The sequence below is a fragment of the Staurois parvus genome, unplaced genomic scaffold, assembly GCF_062004578.1.
Source record: "Staurois parvus isolate SC_StPar_1 unplaced genomic scaffold, SC_StPar_1.0 ptg000827l, whole genome shotgun sequence".
Taxonomy (NCBI): Eukaryota; Metazoa; Chordata; class Amphibia; order Anura; family Ranidae; genus Staurois; species Staurois parvus.
In genome coordinates, this window is record NW_028318623.1 from 7,092,875 (window position 1) to 7,110,551 (window position 17,677).

The 17,677-nt window shown below is 42.2% G+C and overlaps 1 protein-coding gene across 1 annotated transcript; it reads left to right on the forward strand.

The window, feature by feature from the left end:
* The first annotated feature begins 1,606 nt into the window (after window positions 1-1,606).
* On the forward strand, window positions 1,607-16,530 carry LOC149443893 (uncharacterized). The gene is made up of 4 exons (XM_089655219.1): window positions 1,607-1,798; window positions 4,738-4,785; window positions 6,913-7,002; window positions 12,519-16,530. Exons 1-4 carry the CDS (start codon window positions 1,717-1,719, stop codon window positions 12,623-12,625), a joined length of 327 nt encoding a protein of 108 aa, XP_089511345.1. The 5' UTR covers window positions 1,607-1,716; the 3' UTR covers window positions 12,626-16,530.
* The last annotated feature ends 1,147 nt before the right edge of the window (window positions 16,531-17,677 follow it).

The following is a 17,677-nucleotide window of genomic DNA, read 5'->3' on the forward strand; positions in this document are numbered from 1 at the left end:
TCTCCACAGTCTTGAGGAAGCCATTTTTTAAAGTTTTGGCTATGCATACACTTTAAAGTGGATCTTAAAGGGGAGTAGGAAGAAGGGACATATAAGGCAAGTCCCCCAAATGGCAACTTGGGGAGGACTCGTCTTATATGTCCCTCCTTCCACGAGGGTTCCCAGGAAGTTGCCAGCACTGCCTACATAGCCCTCTTTGTGTTCCATATTAAGGAATACTACCCCACTAAATTCTTTGGATACAATATCCCTTTTCCTGAAAGCTAAGGCCAAGTCTATACCATATCTATAGGTACCATTTTTGAGAGACTCTGAATGTGTCTTCCAATTGACAGATCCTGGATCAAGTCAAGCCAAAGACCTTATATGTGGAACATCGTATGAAATTTGAAACTTAGGCAGACCCTTTCTATGTGAATCGACTTGATCTGCTAGCCCTGGGTGCCCCACTTTAAATGATCTCTTGCTCCCCTTTGGGTAAAGATCAGACATGGCTCAATATGTGAGATGCATGGTCAAACATACATATAAGCTCTCCACAGTCTTGAGGAAGCAGACCCCTGTGATGTTTTTATTTGATTTCTTTGATTGGGAGATATTACCATTACTTCCCATACCAAGACGCAACAGGAAATGACAAGTAAGCACTCATTTTGGACGGCTGTCTTCTGAGTACAAGTCCATGCTGCTAATGAGGCCTATTGAGATATTCATCTCAGGCAGCACTTGTGTAAGCATGGTGGGGGTTGGCTCTAAGGTCGGAGTATCCATACAGGACGTTCCATCAGCTCCGTGTATGTTCAGCCCCTGGGCCGCACAGCATCATTGGTAATTATGGTGAAGGTAGCCACTACACTCAATGATGCTGTGCAGCCTGGCAACTACTGACACTGTGTGGCTCAGCTGCCAGAGTCCTAGCAACCAGTGATACTGTGCAGCCCAGCCGCTTGTGTCTTAGAAACCAATGACTGTGGGGCAAGTAAAGTGACCTTCTCAGGAGGCATCTGCCCTCAGCATAGCCCTGTCTGAACAGATGTTCTCATTTAAAAGATGTCCCCTTAGTTCCTGTTCTAATGTTTGGATTTCCCATCACTTTTTGTTTAGGTAACAATGGCCACCAGGGCCATGAGAGTAAGGTAAATCTGCTCAGCAGGCACACTAACAGCAATAAAAACCTGAATGGAGATTTACCCATTACCTACTCTATCCAAAATTAAAAAGTTTAGCCAGAGATACACTTTAATATCCTAAACATTGCAGATTGGTGGCTACAACACTTTTCATTGTTTAAGGACAACGGACAACATAACATCTTCTGGAATCCCCCTTAAATCCCCATGCAGAAACTTGTACCTACGGTAGTTTCAGAACATACTGTTTGAGAGACTGTGATTTAATCTTTTCAATGCTACCGTCACGTCTGACTAAATTTCAATACGTCCTTAAAACAAAATAAATCTCTTTAAATCTGACAAACAAAGAACACAGAAGCCAGCCAAAGTGGAAGTAGTCGGCGCCTAGATCGCAACACCAAGGGATGATCTCAAGCCTGTGTTGAAAGGGTTAAGGTTGGGGGGATACTTGACATTCCATCAGATTTTAAACCTGTTGTACAGCCCTTCCCTGTGTGAGTCTTAAGTTTATATGAGAGCAAAGCGGAGGTGAGTGGCAGACGGCAACGGGACAGTGCTGATCATTACAGGAACCATTAACACCATGAAGGTGACCACAATTTTTATGCTATCTGTGGCTCTGGCCCTGTTCTACTGTTGGATCGCCGATGGGCATAAGAACGCAGGTGAGTTTGAACCAGAATCTGGCTGATGCTATGACAAGACCCTATACCCCAAGCAAGAAGGGAGGGCATCAAAAATGACCAGAAATTCTATCTTGGACCAAGGACTTTTAGTCATACTTGATAAAGCAGTGTAAAGGGCAATGACACTATGGTGGAGACTTAATAAAACTTGAGCACTCAGAATCTGGTGTAGTTGTGCATGGTAGCCAATCAGCTTCTAACTTCAGCTTGTTCAATGAAGCTTTGGCAATAAAACATTGAAGCTTATTAGCTTCTATGCTGAGCTGCACCAGATTTTGCATTCTCCAGTTTTAGTAACTAACCCCCTATGTGACCAGCAAGGTCCTGGACGTCATCAAACAACATTGATTTTGCTGTAATTAGCTAAGTAACACCTAATTTCGAATTTTTGCTATAAGTTGATACGCGATCATTTTCTTATTGACTGAACCGAGCGGTTTAGGTAATTCTTAGGCAAACAGTAGAACAGAATTTGTAAACCAGAACACAAATATGAAGAGTGCCTTTATCTAACATTGATATATAGTGAAGATCTGAAGAACAAATATGTAAGGCAAACACTTGACTATCAGAGTAATTAGAAATACTTAATTTCATTAATTGCACATTTTAGGAGTGGTTCATGTAAAATATATAATTAGTCCAAAGAAAGTCTTCAACTTTTTGCCCTGTACCACTGAACCTACAGAGTTGCAGCTAGTGTTCTGCTGTCAAGGACTTACAGTAAACCTGCCATTAGAAAATATGGGGGCTGCCAGTGCTATCTTACTGAACATGCTAGTTGACTACTTTTGTATCAATTTGGTACTTAATAATCAGACCTGTATGGAGCAAATAAAAGTCAGAAAAAAATTAGAACTTCCTATACTTGTTTTGGCTCAGGGACTAAATATAAAGCCATTGGATCAACATGTAAGCCAGTTAATTAGAACCTTCAGAGACTTAAATGACACGTTATATGTTTCTCTAATGACAGGATTCACTTAGGGGTCTAGTTATAAAAAAAAACGCATAGTCATGCGTTCAGAGAATTTACATGTGGGCAAAAATGAATGATGTTTAGACTTTGCTCTTCAGTTCAAATGTTTCTTTATTATGTTCAGGAGTAAAATACAGCAATACAGCCCCTATATAGAGCTGAGGAGCATAGGAAATACATATGTCTTTGTGATAAGAGATACAGTCAGGGGTGTATTTACCACAAGGCAAACAAGGCATTTGCCTAGGGCGGCATTTTTCATGGGAGCAGCAGCATTTTTCAGGAGGGCAGCGCCCCCCGAAAGAAGGGATGGAAGAAGAGACACACGGGGACCAGATGGGATCTGAGAGAGGCTGCGGGCTGCTTGATGGTATATGCAGAGCCTGACTCTTGTTCCCGGGGATGTCCGGAGCTGTGAAGGTGAGTGTCTTATCTCTTCCCGGGATGGGTGGGGGGCAGGGGTGGACTGACAACTCATGGGGCCCCCGGGCAATAGGGGATCATGGGACCCCTGTGTCCCTGCCCAAACTCAAAAAAGCCTATGAAAAAGGTACCAGGGGCATCTAATGGGGCCCCCTACTGACCCCGGGCCCTCGGGCAGTGCCCGAGTTTCCAAATGGTCAGTCCTGCCCCTGGTGGGGGGTTGCCAGTGTATGGGGAGCAGTGGTAGTGGAAGGCTCTCTCGGGTGGGGGGCTGGGGTGTTGTTGGTCAATGTCAGGCTCTCTTCATGGGGGAGGAAGGTGCTGGCCGGTGTCAGGGTCTCTCCGTGGGGGGAGCCAATTTTTATGTCGCTTAGAGCAGCACAAAACCTAAATACACCACTGGATACAATGTAAAAATTCCAGAGAACACTAGAGGAAATGAGCAAATAAATGTAACCAATGGTCTCTAGAATTGTTACTTTCTATCTCTTGTATTTTCTGTGCTCCTCAGCTCCATCAAATGGCTGTAATGAGATATTACACTTCTGCCCATAATAAAAGAACATTTGTGGGGAAGACCAAAAAAGCCTAAAGAACATTTGTTTTATGCCCAACACAGGACAATTGTATCTACAGAATCACTAGAAGAATTGCCCAGTCCCTACACATTTGTTATAGGATCACCAGCAGGGGTGGACTGACAACTCATGGGGCCCCCGGGCAATAGGGGATCTTGGGGCCCCTGTGTCCTTGCCCAAACTCAAAAAAGCCTATGAAAAAGGTACCAGGGGCATCTCATGGGGCCCCCTACTGACCCCGAGCCCTCGGGCAGTGCCCGAGTTTCCAAATGGTCAGTCCGCCCCTGACCACCAGATTTCATTGTGTATGGCCTCTGCTCTCTGCATCATTTATGCATTTTATAACAACGCTTGTAGCATATAGACATACACATAATAACTGTACCTACTCTATATGTAATGTGGCTCCATAGCAAAGCCATTAAGGGGCCCCTTGCTTCACTAAGCTCCATTTAAAGGCAACTTCTGTAGTAGTTCAGAATATCAGATGCCTTTACAACAAGCATATACAGCAGAGGCTGTCAAAACATGTATTCATTGAAATTATCAATATTGGACAAATTATATTTCTACTTACATAAATCACCATGTACCCTCCCAAAAAAATCAAAGCCCCTGTGCTTCTGGGCTCCATAGCAATCACAGGTTGTGCTATGGTTATAAATATGTCTTGATTCTGGTGTAAGTTCAAGATGGAGTCCTTTTATAGCTTCTGATATCTGGCATTTTTCCCTTTTTCACAAGGGCTGGAAGATTAGAAGGTACTATATGATTGGCCAATGGTGGCACCACAGACTGTTTTTATTTTCAGATTTTTTTTAAAAATGTGGCCCAGTTTTGGGAAGCCATCCCTAAGGGTCCAATGCAGATGATATCACCTCTGTTCTGCTGGAGCCCAAGAACAGCACTACACATTACATTGTCATTTTCTCTTCCAGGAATAAGAAATGGTAAGAGAGGCTTACAGAAGAAGAGTTACCAGAAAGGTAAATTAAAAGTGAAGCAGTACCTACAATATAACTATTTGACCTCCAGAAGGATTTACCCAGTTTTGGGGCATTTTTAGCTATTCAGCACTGTGCTGCTTTTACTAGTAATTGCACAGTCATGCAAAGCTGAACCCAAATGACTTTTTTTTTTACACAAATAGAGCTTTCTTTTGATAGTTGCAATGGTTTAGTGGTTATAGTTTTTATTATTATCATTATTATTAATAGGAGATATTAAAAAAATATATTTTTTTTCTTGTATTTTTAATTTACTTTATTATTATCCTTGACTTCTTTTATGTGCAATCAGGGTTACAATCAGGGGCGGACTGACCATTTGGAAACTTGAGCACTTCCCGAGGGCCCGGGGTCAGTAGGGGGCCCCATGAGATGCCCCTGGTAACTTTTTCATAGGCTTTTTTGAGTTTGGGAAAGGACACAGGGGCCCCATGATCCCCTATTGCTTGGGGGCCCCATGAGTTGTCAGTCCGCCCCTGATGGTGTCAGCATTTAATCTCCAGTTATGATAATAGCATAGCACACAATACTTCCAAGGAGCACTGCACGGATCCCCAGTGGATGGATGGCTCTAAGCATTTTCATCAAACTAAGCATTCTCATAGGAAAGTAATTTTTTTTGGATGCAAGGAACTTTCCTAAAACTTAGCTCTTTATTACCTAGTCTGGCAAAATGTGGATATTTCAAGCCTGGACACCATACAGAACAAATCCTTTCTTGTTTGTCATCTTATTTCCATTTTTACACATGCCAACTGAGAGGAATGTGGTTTGGTGATGGGGAAGTACAGTGGAGATGATGGATGGGTCTAATTAAGTAGAAACAAAGGTGTCAGGGCCAATCTTACCTTGAGAGAAGGTGAGGTTGTTGGGAGAGAGAGAGAGAGGGAGAGGGAGACACTCCAGTCTGGATGGAGGAGCAGTGGAGACACCTCTGGTCAACAGTATTGTCAATGTGGGGAGAGGACAGTGTTAGTCAAGTCCATCTAAATGTGCTAGTGCAGCTAACAAATTAAAACTGAACTCCAGCTCACACTTTATAGAGCTGCAGCAAAAGTTTTATTTTCTTTCGGGATAAAGGTTGTACACAAATAAATAAAAGCTGACCATTGTATGCACCCCTATCAGTGTTAAATGGTTTGTCTCAACCCTCTAACTGTCACTTGTGCTGGACAGTTTGGCCTGTTAACCTCTTCCTGCTAACCGCACACATATATGCAGCTTCTTGGCAGGTGGGCTTAAACACGAAGAGACCGTGTTTATGCAGCCCTATGTAAACATGTGCCCTGCGTGCTCCCAGCCAGGGGCGGACTGACCATTTGGGCATCTGGGCACTGCCCGAGGGCCCGGGGTCAGTAGGGGGCTCCATGAGATGCCCCTGGTACCTTTCATAGACTTTTTTGGGTATGGTTTGAATGTAGGCAAGGACAAAGGGGTCCCATGATTTCCTATTGCCCGGGTGCCCCATGAGTTGTCAGTCCCCCCTGCTCCAAGCACAGTCAAATGTGGGAACCGGAAAGCCCCCAATGCATGCTTGTGATTAGGAGTTTTCCAATTATGTGACCGTTGTGACAGCCAATCACAGCCGTCATATGACCCAAATGCCCGCCTCCTGGTATCTAGACGTACTTAAAGGGCAGGGAGGCATCAGTGGGAAGGGGTTGAAGGAAGAAAAATAGCAGACTTACCAGGTGAAAAAAAAGGGGGAAAAAAGACTAAAAAAAAAGAAAACTAATGCATCCACCACATCTAAAGGCTGGTAAACTGCAATATGCTGCTTTAAAATTAAAAAAACATTCTAATTCCAGCAAAATTTATGATAGCTCAAAATAGTTTCAAAGGATATACCATTGTTATGGCCCAATGTAACTGTTCTGTTATATATAGCTTGGATCTCAAAACACAATCACTAGGTTTCTGTTGCAATGCAAGTTTAGAAATAAAGAATATAGAAGGATATGGTTAGAAATTACCAGTCATTAGCACCTCAAAGTTAGATGAATGTTTATATTGTAATATACACTGCATAAAGGAAGTTTATTCTGTGGTTTTCCCATGGTTTTTGTTATGTTAATTTCATGTCATATAATCTTCATCTCTTTACAGGACATCATGCAGAAATTATAATATCTCGTAGTTCTAACGGAAAGCTACATGAATGTAAATGTGCGCCGAGGAGCCCTCATCACTCGCAGAGTGAGTTCTAGAAAAGGACAAGGGGAATTCTTATTAACCTCCCCGGGGGTCTAACTAATCAATATTTTTGAATGTCAAAGCGGTACATTGTTTTGCATGGAAATTTGTTGTTTTATATTGTAGGCCTGTAATTCTTAGGAATAACTCACTTAAATCTGTCCAAACAAGAGTCTAGTAAACATCTCGGGTATGATAAAATTTGAAACACGAAATCATAAATTATAATATAATAAATAATTATAAAAACTAATAATGTAATAATAATAATAATAATAATAATAAGAAGAAGAATACATTTAATTCAATAATATAATCAAACCAAAAACACTGAAATTTGAAATATAGCGCCAAGTTCACACATCACTGAGCAAAGTCGCAGAATCGTTTTCAGTATCTGATGATGAATTTCCCCCACGAATCATTATCACTCAATTCTGCAAGTGGTTCTAATTTACTATCGCTGCTCTCTAGCCGGTCTAAAACTGCTTTTAACCTAAAGGGATGCTTTTTGGATGCCATGGACGTTTCTCAAGTTTCCAGGCAGAAAGAACGATAAGAGCTCATGTACACGGGATGTTTGGAAAACTCTTCTGAACGATGGAAACTGACTGCTGGAAAAAGTAGGTTAAAAAAGTCTGTTTAGCCATGTTTATGCACGTTTGCATTTAGAAGCGTATTTTTTTTTTTAAGACAACCTCAGGAGACCTTCCCAAATGCCCAGAATGCACTGAAAAATAGTAAAAAATTTACTATTTCAGACATTTTGAGAGAAATAGAGAGAGCAGAAGCAGAGAGAGCAGTATGTGTTGAGATGACCTGTCTTTTCTGGTTGTATTCACTATGGATCCCATCATGAGCATAATGCGGCACGTTCTAACATTTTTTCCTTCACGCAAACCTGGAACTGACTGCGCTGGTGTACCGGGTTCACTTGAATACATGGAAAACACTTTGCATGCATTTCTGATGATGAAAAAAGGCTTTAGACAGCATCTGGATATGGAACAGTTAAAAAACGCTTCTACAAGCAAACGCTTATAAACACGGTTTGCCGCATTTACACGCGTTTACAAGCATTTGGCGTTTGAAATGCTGATAAAATCTACTCCTGAATGCAAGTTTGGTGCGTTCAAAAAAATGACTGTAAACTCAACTGCCTGTAAATGACTGTACAGCACATAGTGCACATGGGCACATAGGAAAACATTAGGGAGCAGGGGCGGACTGACCATTTGGAAACTCGGGCAGTGCCCGAGGGCCCGGGGTCAGTAGAGGGCCCCATGAGATGCCCCTGGTACCTTTTTCATAGGCATTTTTAAGTTTGGGCAAGGACACAGGGGCCCCATGATCCCCTATTGCCCAGGGGCCCCATGAGTTGTCAGTCCGCCCCTGTTAGGGAGAGTTCAGAGGCTGCTAACAAAAATGCATAAAAGCTCCTAAACGTCAGTTTATCAGCTGCAGTGTACATGAACCCTAAAAATGCAGGCAGGACACAGGACAAAGCACTCGGGACAAAATGTAGGTGAAATGGTTTGATACAGTAATGTAATCCTAACAGATTACAATGTATTGTGTGTATGTCATATTTTTAGCTTTTTGAATCTCCTGCTGGTTCCACCCCCCTGCGTCCCAACACTCGCAGGGAACGGAACCCCGAAGATGGATGCCGGCATTGGCCAGAGGACATGGCCGGAGGACACAGTGGGAGGACATCGCGGGATCACAGGACATGGTAAGGATTGAGGGATCGCAGGATAAGGTAAGGATCGGGGGATTGCAGGACAAGGTAAGGATCGGGGGATCGCAGGACAAGGTAAGGATCGGGAGATCACAGGACAAGGTAAGGATCGGGGGATCGCAGGACAAGGTAAGGATCGGGAGATCACAGGACAAGGTAAGGATCGGGGGATCGCAGGACAAGGTAAGAATCGATGGATTGCAGGACAAGGTAAAGACCGGGGGATTGCAGGACAAGGTAAGGATCAGGGGATTGCAGGACAAGGTAAGGATCGGTGGATTGCAGGACAAGGTAAAGACCGGGGGATTGCAGGACAAGGTAAGGATCAGGGGATTGCAGGACAAGGTAAGGATCGGGGGATTGCAGGACAAGGTAAGGATCAGGGGATTGCAGGACAAGGTAAGGATCGGTGGATTGCAGGACAAGGTATGGATTGAGGGATTGCAGGACAAGGTAAGGATTGAGGGATCGCAGGACAAGGTAAGGATCGGTGGATTTCAGGACAAGGTAAGGATTGAGGGATCGCAGGACAAGGTAAGGATCGGTGGATTTCAGGACAAGGTAAGGATTGAGGGATCGCAGGACAAGGTAAGGATCGGGGGATTGCAGGACAAGGTAAGGATCGGGGGATCACAGGACAAGGTAAGGTTCGAGGGATTGCAGGACAAGGTAAGGATCGGGGGATTGCAGGACAAGGTAAGGATCGGGGGATTGCAGGACAAGGTAAGGATTGAGGGATCGCAGGACAAGGTAAGGATCGGGGGATTGCAGGACAAGGTAAGGATCGAGAGATTGCAGGACAAGGTAAGGATCGGGGGATTGCAGGACAAGGTAAGGATCGGGGGATCGCAGGACAAGCACTACAGTGTAATCCCGAGTGTGGCTCGGGGTTACCGCTTTTGGTACTGTAAATTAACCCCGAGCTACACTCGGGATTACCGCTAGGAAGGTTAACAGCTCATATGACCCAACAGCCGGCTTATTATAGATGTGTAATGTATAGACCTGTGTCAACGAGCTTTGGTCCACTTCAACATACAAGCCTATGGGGATGAAAAACCATCTCAATGCAGGTTAGAAGAAGGTCAACTGCACCTGTCAATTAATTCTGAATGATTTCAAAAAGATCTCAAATTAATGTCAAACAGATACCTTTGATGCAAGGTCAAAGCCCATAGATCAGGCCCTAAATAGGATTGTATGTGATGAAAAAAGTGTAGCCAAAACTGTACAGGGAAATCCACCTGTATGCCTTGCTCTCCTATAGACACAGGCCTACTATGCCCAATGGTAAACGTAGGTCTGCAAACATATATTTTGTTATTGCATCACTTAAATGTTCACCTTTTCCAGAAAATAGTCTATGCATTCAAGGGGCCCCAGTAGATATTAAAATTCTGTGCTGCTTTGTAAAATGATCATTCATTTTATTGTTTCACCGGTAGGCCATTTGAGGCTATAAAACCTCCCAGATGGCAACCACGTCCATTGTTGCTAGAATGCAAAAACCACTGGTTTTCACGCCTGCAATGCTGGAAGTGAGCATTCAACGGTTTTCATGTCCAAGGAACAAGTTAGGACATGGGGGTTTCTAACTTGGGAGTGTTTTATCCAGGTTTCTGAGAGGTCCCAAATGGCCTACAGGTAAAACAATAACCTTAATCATTTTGCAAAGCTGCACAAATTTTTTAAATTTGCTGGGCCCCTTGACTTCATACGATATTTTCTGAAAAAAAAAGGTGAACTCAGTCTTTAAGGTAATTAAGTAATACATACCCTTTTTTTTTTTTTAGGACAAACAAGGCTTTTTTGGCAATACTGTCTTGCAAGAAATATTTTATTTTATTTATTTTTATAGCAATGTTTTGAATGATGAGAAATAAGAAAAGGTAGTTTTTTTTCCTTTTTTTTTCTTATTATTATAATTATTCCGGATTTATATATTACCATCAGATTGCACAGCAATTTACAAAGTAAAGAGAAACGGTACAATTACAATACAATTCAGTAAAGTGGGTATTAGTCTCGGTTCACACCACTACGACCTGAAAGTTGCGCGACTTACGGTGCGACTTTGCCAGGCAACTTGAGTATTACTTTGAAGAAACTCTGAAGCAACTTTTACCCCCGGTTCACATATATGCGGCCGTGCGGGCCACATTTTGGGCGGGCACGGGAGCCCATTTATTTGAATGGACTGCCGTGCCCTGTGACACACAGGGAAGAAGTCCCTGCACTTCTTCTGAAAACGCAGCCTGCACAGGAACCTCGGTTCCCAGTACAGTTGCACTTTCCAGTGCAGGCGGCATGCCATTAGAACTAATAGCACCCGCCTGTGGGTCCACATTCCTCTGTGCAGGTGGTGTGGCTGCAGAGTTTTTTGTGTGGATCGCACCGGTACCACCCATACATATGTGAACCTAGCTTTAGGGAATGCCTGGGTAATCTTCCTGTAATGTCATATCCAAATCACATCAATATAGATAAGAACCCAACTTGGAGGCGACTTCCATTAAAGTCTATGGGCACAAGTCGGATAGAAGTCTCCTTGAAGTAGTACAAGAACCTTTTCTAAAGCTGGAGTGACTTCAGTAGTGCTAATAAAGATGGCTCTCATTGACTAACATGGGATTTCACATGTCGGATGCCAAGTCATGGCAGTGTGTACTGAGCCTAAATTAAACCTAATGAAAATGAAAAAAAAAATGTTTACTTTTATCCACATATGAAATAGTAAATACAATGTAACATTTTTACATTGTATTTACTCAATGACACTTGCAGACTTGTTACATTGTATTTTTACTCCATAACACTTGCAGACTTGTTACATTGTATTTACTCAATGACACTTGCAGACTTGTTATATTGTATTTACTCAATGACACTTGCAGACTTGTTACATTGTATTTTTACTCCATAACACTTGCAGACTTGTTACATTAAATTTACTCAATGAAACTTGCAGACTTGTTACATTGTATTAACCCAATGACACTTGCATACTTGTTACATTGTATTTACTCAATGACTCTTGCAGACTTGTTACATTTAATTTACTCAATGACTCTTGCAGACTTGTTACATTGAATTTACTCAATGGCACTTGCAGACTTGTTACATTGTATTTACTCAATGACACTTGCAGACTTGTTACATTGAATTTTTATGACATGACACTTGCAGACTTGTTATATTGTATTTACTCAATGGCATGTGCAGACTATCTGCAAGTGTCATTTTACACAGGTGCCACTGCATTTTAACAGCAATACCAATACCTCCAGCTATGTAATATCATCTTGACAAGTAGGAAATGATGGGAATAGCAGCAGGGGATCAGCGGCAAGGTAAGAGGTGCAGGGCATAGGAGATACACCCTAGAATCTTTATTGATATTTACAGTCTTACAGTGGTTAAATATATAAGTGAATACAACATTTTCCTCAATTTCTAAAGTTTCAAGGGCTGTTAATATGCGATTGACTTTAAAACTGAACACTCACAATGACTGACTGTATGTGGCCACCCTGCTTTACATTCAGTGGTAGTCAATGGGATGCATGCCTTGTCTGTTCCAACCCTCACTTCGCGTTATCTTTCCTTGCATATTATGATCAGGTTAGAAAGCTCCGTTTGGTTCTTAGGTGGACTGCTCTTGCATTTATTGCCAGTAACATACTTCTTTTTAGGAATGGAATAATGTCATTATGCCGTTACATACTTTTTCCTATGACACCTCAGTATTTCATATTGCATGCTCTTCTTTGTTTCACAGGAGATAGACATCACATGAATGAACACCACAAGCGTCATCTTCGTAGCCGCAAATGTCACTGCAAACAACTGAATATAAATTCAGAGATCTCCATACCATTATCCTGAGAGAATGTCTTCCTGCCTGCACAGTCCAACACCAAAGAACAGTTATCCTTCAGTGTCATATAACTTTCTGATCGTTCTTTTTATGCTGAGCTTGACTAAAGGTGGGTACACACAGATCGAAATTTGTCAGTTTAGCAGGGACCAGATGAATTTTCATCTGTGTGTAACCTTTACTGTTTGACAGCAGTTGATCGTTAAATCAACTTCTGTTGAATGGCCACACTGGAAAACTTTTGTTGAACAGCAGCTGTGGCGAATGGACTGCAGCCAATGATAAGTGCATCATGACAAGGGAGAAGTCCTTGCTGTCAGAATACAATAGCACAGCGGGAAAGATTTCTCCAATCACCTCCATTATGTGGATGGAGAAATCTGTTTGTTGTTTTTTTTTTTTTCATTCAGCCTGAAAAAGAAAAAAAAGGTAACCATGTATACCCAGCTTAAGCATTGCCCATACATTATTAAGGCAACATATAGAGCAATGATGGTGATAAAATGCCATAGTAGCGAATCTGAAGTCATTTGTTAACTGAATCCTTTATGAGGTGTTATTTAATTGATATAGGTTACTGCACTTGGCACATCAATGTTTCTGAATTGCCAGCCTGGTACAATCACGTGGCTGCAAGGTGTTATAACCAGGGGTGGACTGACCATTTGGAAACTCGGGCACGGCCCGAGGGCCCGGGATCAGTAGGGGCCCCATGAGATGCCCCTGGTACCTTTCTCATGGGCTTTTTTGAGTTTGGGCAAGGACACAGGGGCCCCATGATCCCCTATTGCCCGGGGGCCCCATGAGTTGTCAGTCCGCCCCTGGTTATAACACTTAATTTGTGATTGCTTGCTCGGTAACTCTGACTCAGTAAGTAGTGAAATAAGGATCAGGTTGATAGTAATCAATACCAGCTCTCAAAAATCTATCCCAACAAATTGTCTTTTATTTCTAATATATCTAATCCTTCTATAGTATTAAGTGATACTAGGCGACTGCATACAGTTTACTTTATTTCCATTATTTTAATAATAAATGAAATAAACTTTTACTGTATATCATGCTACTTCCCTGAGATATATGGGACCTGAACTGTGGTAGAACATGTATTATTGGCAAATACTCCCACACACTAGGATCATAGGCAGCACTAAAGTCCTATTGGATGATCAAACCCTCATCAAGTAAGGGCTCAAAATCTATATTTTTTGGATAAAGCATAAAGTAGGGTGTCTTGTTTTCAAATATCAAGAAAAAGTGGATGTGAGCTGCTGGACTGAGTCTTCTCACCTTCTGTTGGGAAGTGATGGTTGGGCTTGATGACTGATCCATGGCAGCTCCAGTACAAAGTAAGCCCCCCTAATTAGCAATTGTCAATGGTTTCCACTGAGAAATCCAAGTGAAACTTGCATGGCTTTCTTAAAGAGGAACTTTACCTCCTCCTTACATTTTTTTCCTTATCCCATCTTACTTTTTTGATGAGTTATGTTTAAAAAGACAATCAATCAAGACAAGCAATCAATCAAAGACTCAATCCCACCAAAGGAATCCAGTGCTTGGTTGTAATCTATCACTACTGCCTCACGCTGCACTACCATCTTCTTTTCCTACCTCATTAGGGGATTAGCTTCCTCCTTCTATAGGAGCCCTGATGAAGCGCCAACACACATGTGGGATTCATCACAACACATAGGCAGAGTTTCCAGTGCACATGCAGCATGAGCCCAAAGCCTCCTGGGATGCATGACATATTTATCCCAAGAGCCTGCTGGTTGTGTTCATTCCTGTTTTGATGAGAAATGTGAAAGCCCTGACATTCTTTAAAGGAGAAGTATAGCCAAAGCTATCTTGATTATACTTCACCTATGGATCACAGGAGTTCAATTTGTTCTTCCCCCCTTGGGACCCATTTTCAGCCAACGGTCAGCTAAAGCCTGCTGTTGGCTGACGTCAGCCAGTCGAGGCTCAGGAATGATCTAGACTTTAAAGTCAGGATCCACCCAGATGCCTGGCCCGGCACCTGGCTCAGACTCTCAACGAGCCACTGAGAACCTGAAGCAGCAGCTCCCTTCCCTCCACAGTCCGGCTCTCCAGTGAGCACTGGAGATGCAGAGCAGAGAGCCAGGGACTTACAGTCACCACATTTTGCTTACTGAAGACCACTTTGATCACTCAGTTCTCAGTCTAAGGCTTCATGTACACAAGCAGCTCCTAAACTCGAGTTTAGGAGCTTTTGGCATTTTCTTGCCAAAGCCCCTAAACTCAACTCCATAAAAGCCTATGGGGTTTATTTACTAAAGCTGGAGAGTCCAAAATCAGACTTCTGCATAGAAACCAATCAGCTTCCAGGTTTCATTGCCAAAGCTTCATTGAACAAGCTGAGGTTAGAAGCTGATTGGTTTCTATGCAGAAGGGAGTCTGATCTTGGACTCTCCAGCTTTAGTAAATAAACCCCTATGTGTCCATGTACACATAGGTATTTAGCAGAGTTTAGGAGCTACCACGTTTAGGTTAGGTTAAACCTCCCTCTCCTGAATGCAGAAGAATCGTGTTCAGGATAGGAACGTTTTGACCACCGACTGTGGGAAACCGCGGCACAATTGTGATTGCCACGATATGCGCTTTCTCACGGCAGGCGGTTAGGGTAGGCTCGTGTACATGGAGCCTTAGAAGCTGCAGGGGACAGATGCAGCATTGGATCAATTTTGCATCCACCTAGGTGAGTATAAATGTTTATTTCTTTAACCCATACTTCTCTTAAAAAAAAAAAAGGCCTCAAATTTAGTATGGAGGTGGGGAGTTATAAAAAGTGAAAGGAAGACTGAAGGTTCCCTTTAGGCCTGCCTCTATAATGACTGTTGATTGTCCTCTCATTTTGGAATACTCTCCAGGATCTTTTATAAAAGAGTCCCATAGAAAGCTTTCATACTTCTTATTTGAGGCCCAATGAAGGGAAATTGCTTTGCCCCCAAAGGACATCGGTCCTTTCTATCTTTCTCTTTGTGAGTTAAACAACACATCTAGGTTATCTCCCATTTTATTATTATTATTACTACAGGTACTTATATAGTGCCGTCACTTTACGCAGCGCTTTACATATATGCATATTGTACATTCACATCAGTCCCATCTCCAGCCTATGACTTGACAGTGAAGGAGCAACACTAGACTGATGAGGTGATCTTTCTGATCTATCCTCTTGTCGGCAGGTTCCTTGTTAGTGCATATAAATACAGAACATCTGTGTGCAGCTCTAATCAGTCCAGTTCAGCCTCCTCCCAGCTTGGTTGAACTTAATGGACTTGTATCTTCTTTCAGCTTGTCTAACTATGATACTATAGGCTATAGGCAAAAATTTTGTCAAATTCATATCAAACCATTTGGAAACTCGGGCACTGCCTGTAGGGGGCCCCATGAGATGCCCCTAATACCTTTTTCATAGGCTTTTTTGAGTTTGGGCAAGGACACAGGGGCCCCATGATCCCCTATTGCCCGGGGGCCCCATGAGTTGTCAGTCCGCCCCTGATTCATATACTTACTCTAACATACTTGCATTTAAAGATTTTTAAAAAAATAATTAGCTGCATTAATTGTTTTTTTTTTTTGTATCTATATGAAGTTCTACATTAAATCTTTGTCTTGTCAGGGGAATTATCATATAGGGCTTTACTTAGAAAACGTGTAGTAACCCATACCAACCAGTTAACTGTCACCTTTTCAGGCTACTCCAAACTGAAGGTGAAACCTCATTGGTTGCGTCTTGCATTTTTTGCCTACCGCATTATTATGCTTTACAGATATATGAAATGCATTTTTCTTTCAATTGCGTAAGTGTAACACTAGCAGTATGCACTCCAACTATATATGCATTTTTTATAATATTTTTTAATAAAAATCACAATTGCACAAGCAATGCTTTGAAGTTTTGTGTTGAAATACTTTTTTGTAAAAATGGGCATCCTCAAATCAACAGCCATCTTACAGCAGAATCATTTTACAGGTGAGTGATTTAGAAAGTATTGAAGTCTTTGAATCAGCATTGCAGCCAGGGAACTAGTATTTGCAAAAGGAAAGATGGGCAATGGCATCCTTTAATAGTGATAAAGAGCGCAGTACTCAAGGATTAAGACTATGGCTTATATCATGAAGTGTAATCTAAACTAAACAATATTTATAAATATTTAAATAAATACAATGATAGTCCATAGATATATAAGGATCTCTAGTGATAATAGTTCATATGAATAGCAACACCTCTCAGTGACATAAAGGCTTTCTGAACTCTTCAATAGAGATCCTCGATGTGTCCCACCACCAATCCAATGCACTCATCAGAAACTATGGTTGCACAAACTATGAGCAGCAAACTGGGCTCAATGGCATAATACCAAAGGGAGCCTTTATACATTCTCACTATAGTTTTCCTTTATCTTTCCAAAATCTGCTACAGAGCTGAAATCATGATGAGTGTGGGAGGCTTTGAATGTGAACCAATCATACCCAGTACTTTGCAAAGTGCTAGCATTTTACCATTTTTTAGACACTCGCAGATATTTAAGTAGCTACAGGAAAAGCAAAGTACAGGTATGACCAGGGGCGGACTGACAACTCATGGGCCCCCCGGGCAATAGGGGATCATGGGGCTCCTGTGTCCTTGCCCAAACTCAAAAAAGCCTATGAAAAAGGTACCAGAGGCATCTCATGGGGCCCCCTACTGACCCCGGGCCCTCGGGCAGTGCCCAGGTTTCCAAATGGTCAGTCCGCCCCTGGGTACGACCTTAGCAGCAAAGTGCTATTATTTTAACCTCTTTCCAACTCAGATATACAGCACACAAAGCTGGTTTCAGATAAAGCTGAATGTCCACCTGGTAGAACCTAGAGAAAGTAAAAATAAAAGCCCAGGTGAAGCCTTGCAGAAGAGAAGCAGTCTCCTGAGACCAAAAAGTTCAAGAAGTACTAATAGATTTAGTAGCGTGCATCTTGTTGGCAAAAGATAGAACCTGAAACCTAGACCATGAGATTGGACGATGGTCTGCTGAGTCACTTCGAGATGGTGGAAT

Bases quoted from the DNA above. Each gene is read 5' to 3' on its own strand.
- LOC149443893 (XM_089655219.1), top strand. From the start codon at position 1,717: ATGAAGGTGACCACAATTTTTATGCTATCTGTGGCTCTGGCCCTGTTC. The intron at 1,799-4,737 runs GTGAGTTTGAAC...TTTCTCTTCCAG, and splicing joins CGATGGGCATAAGAACGCAG to GAATAAGAAATGGTAAGAGA. The intron at 7,003-12,518 runs GTGAGTTCTAGA...TTTGTTTCACAG, and splicing joins GAGCCCTCATCACTCGCAGA to GAGATAGACATCACATGAAT.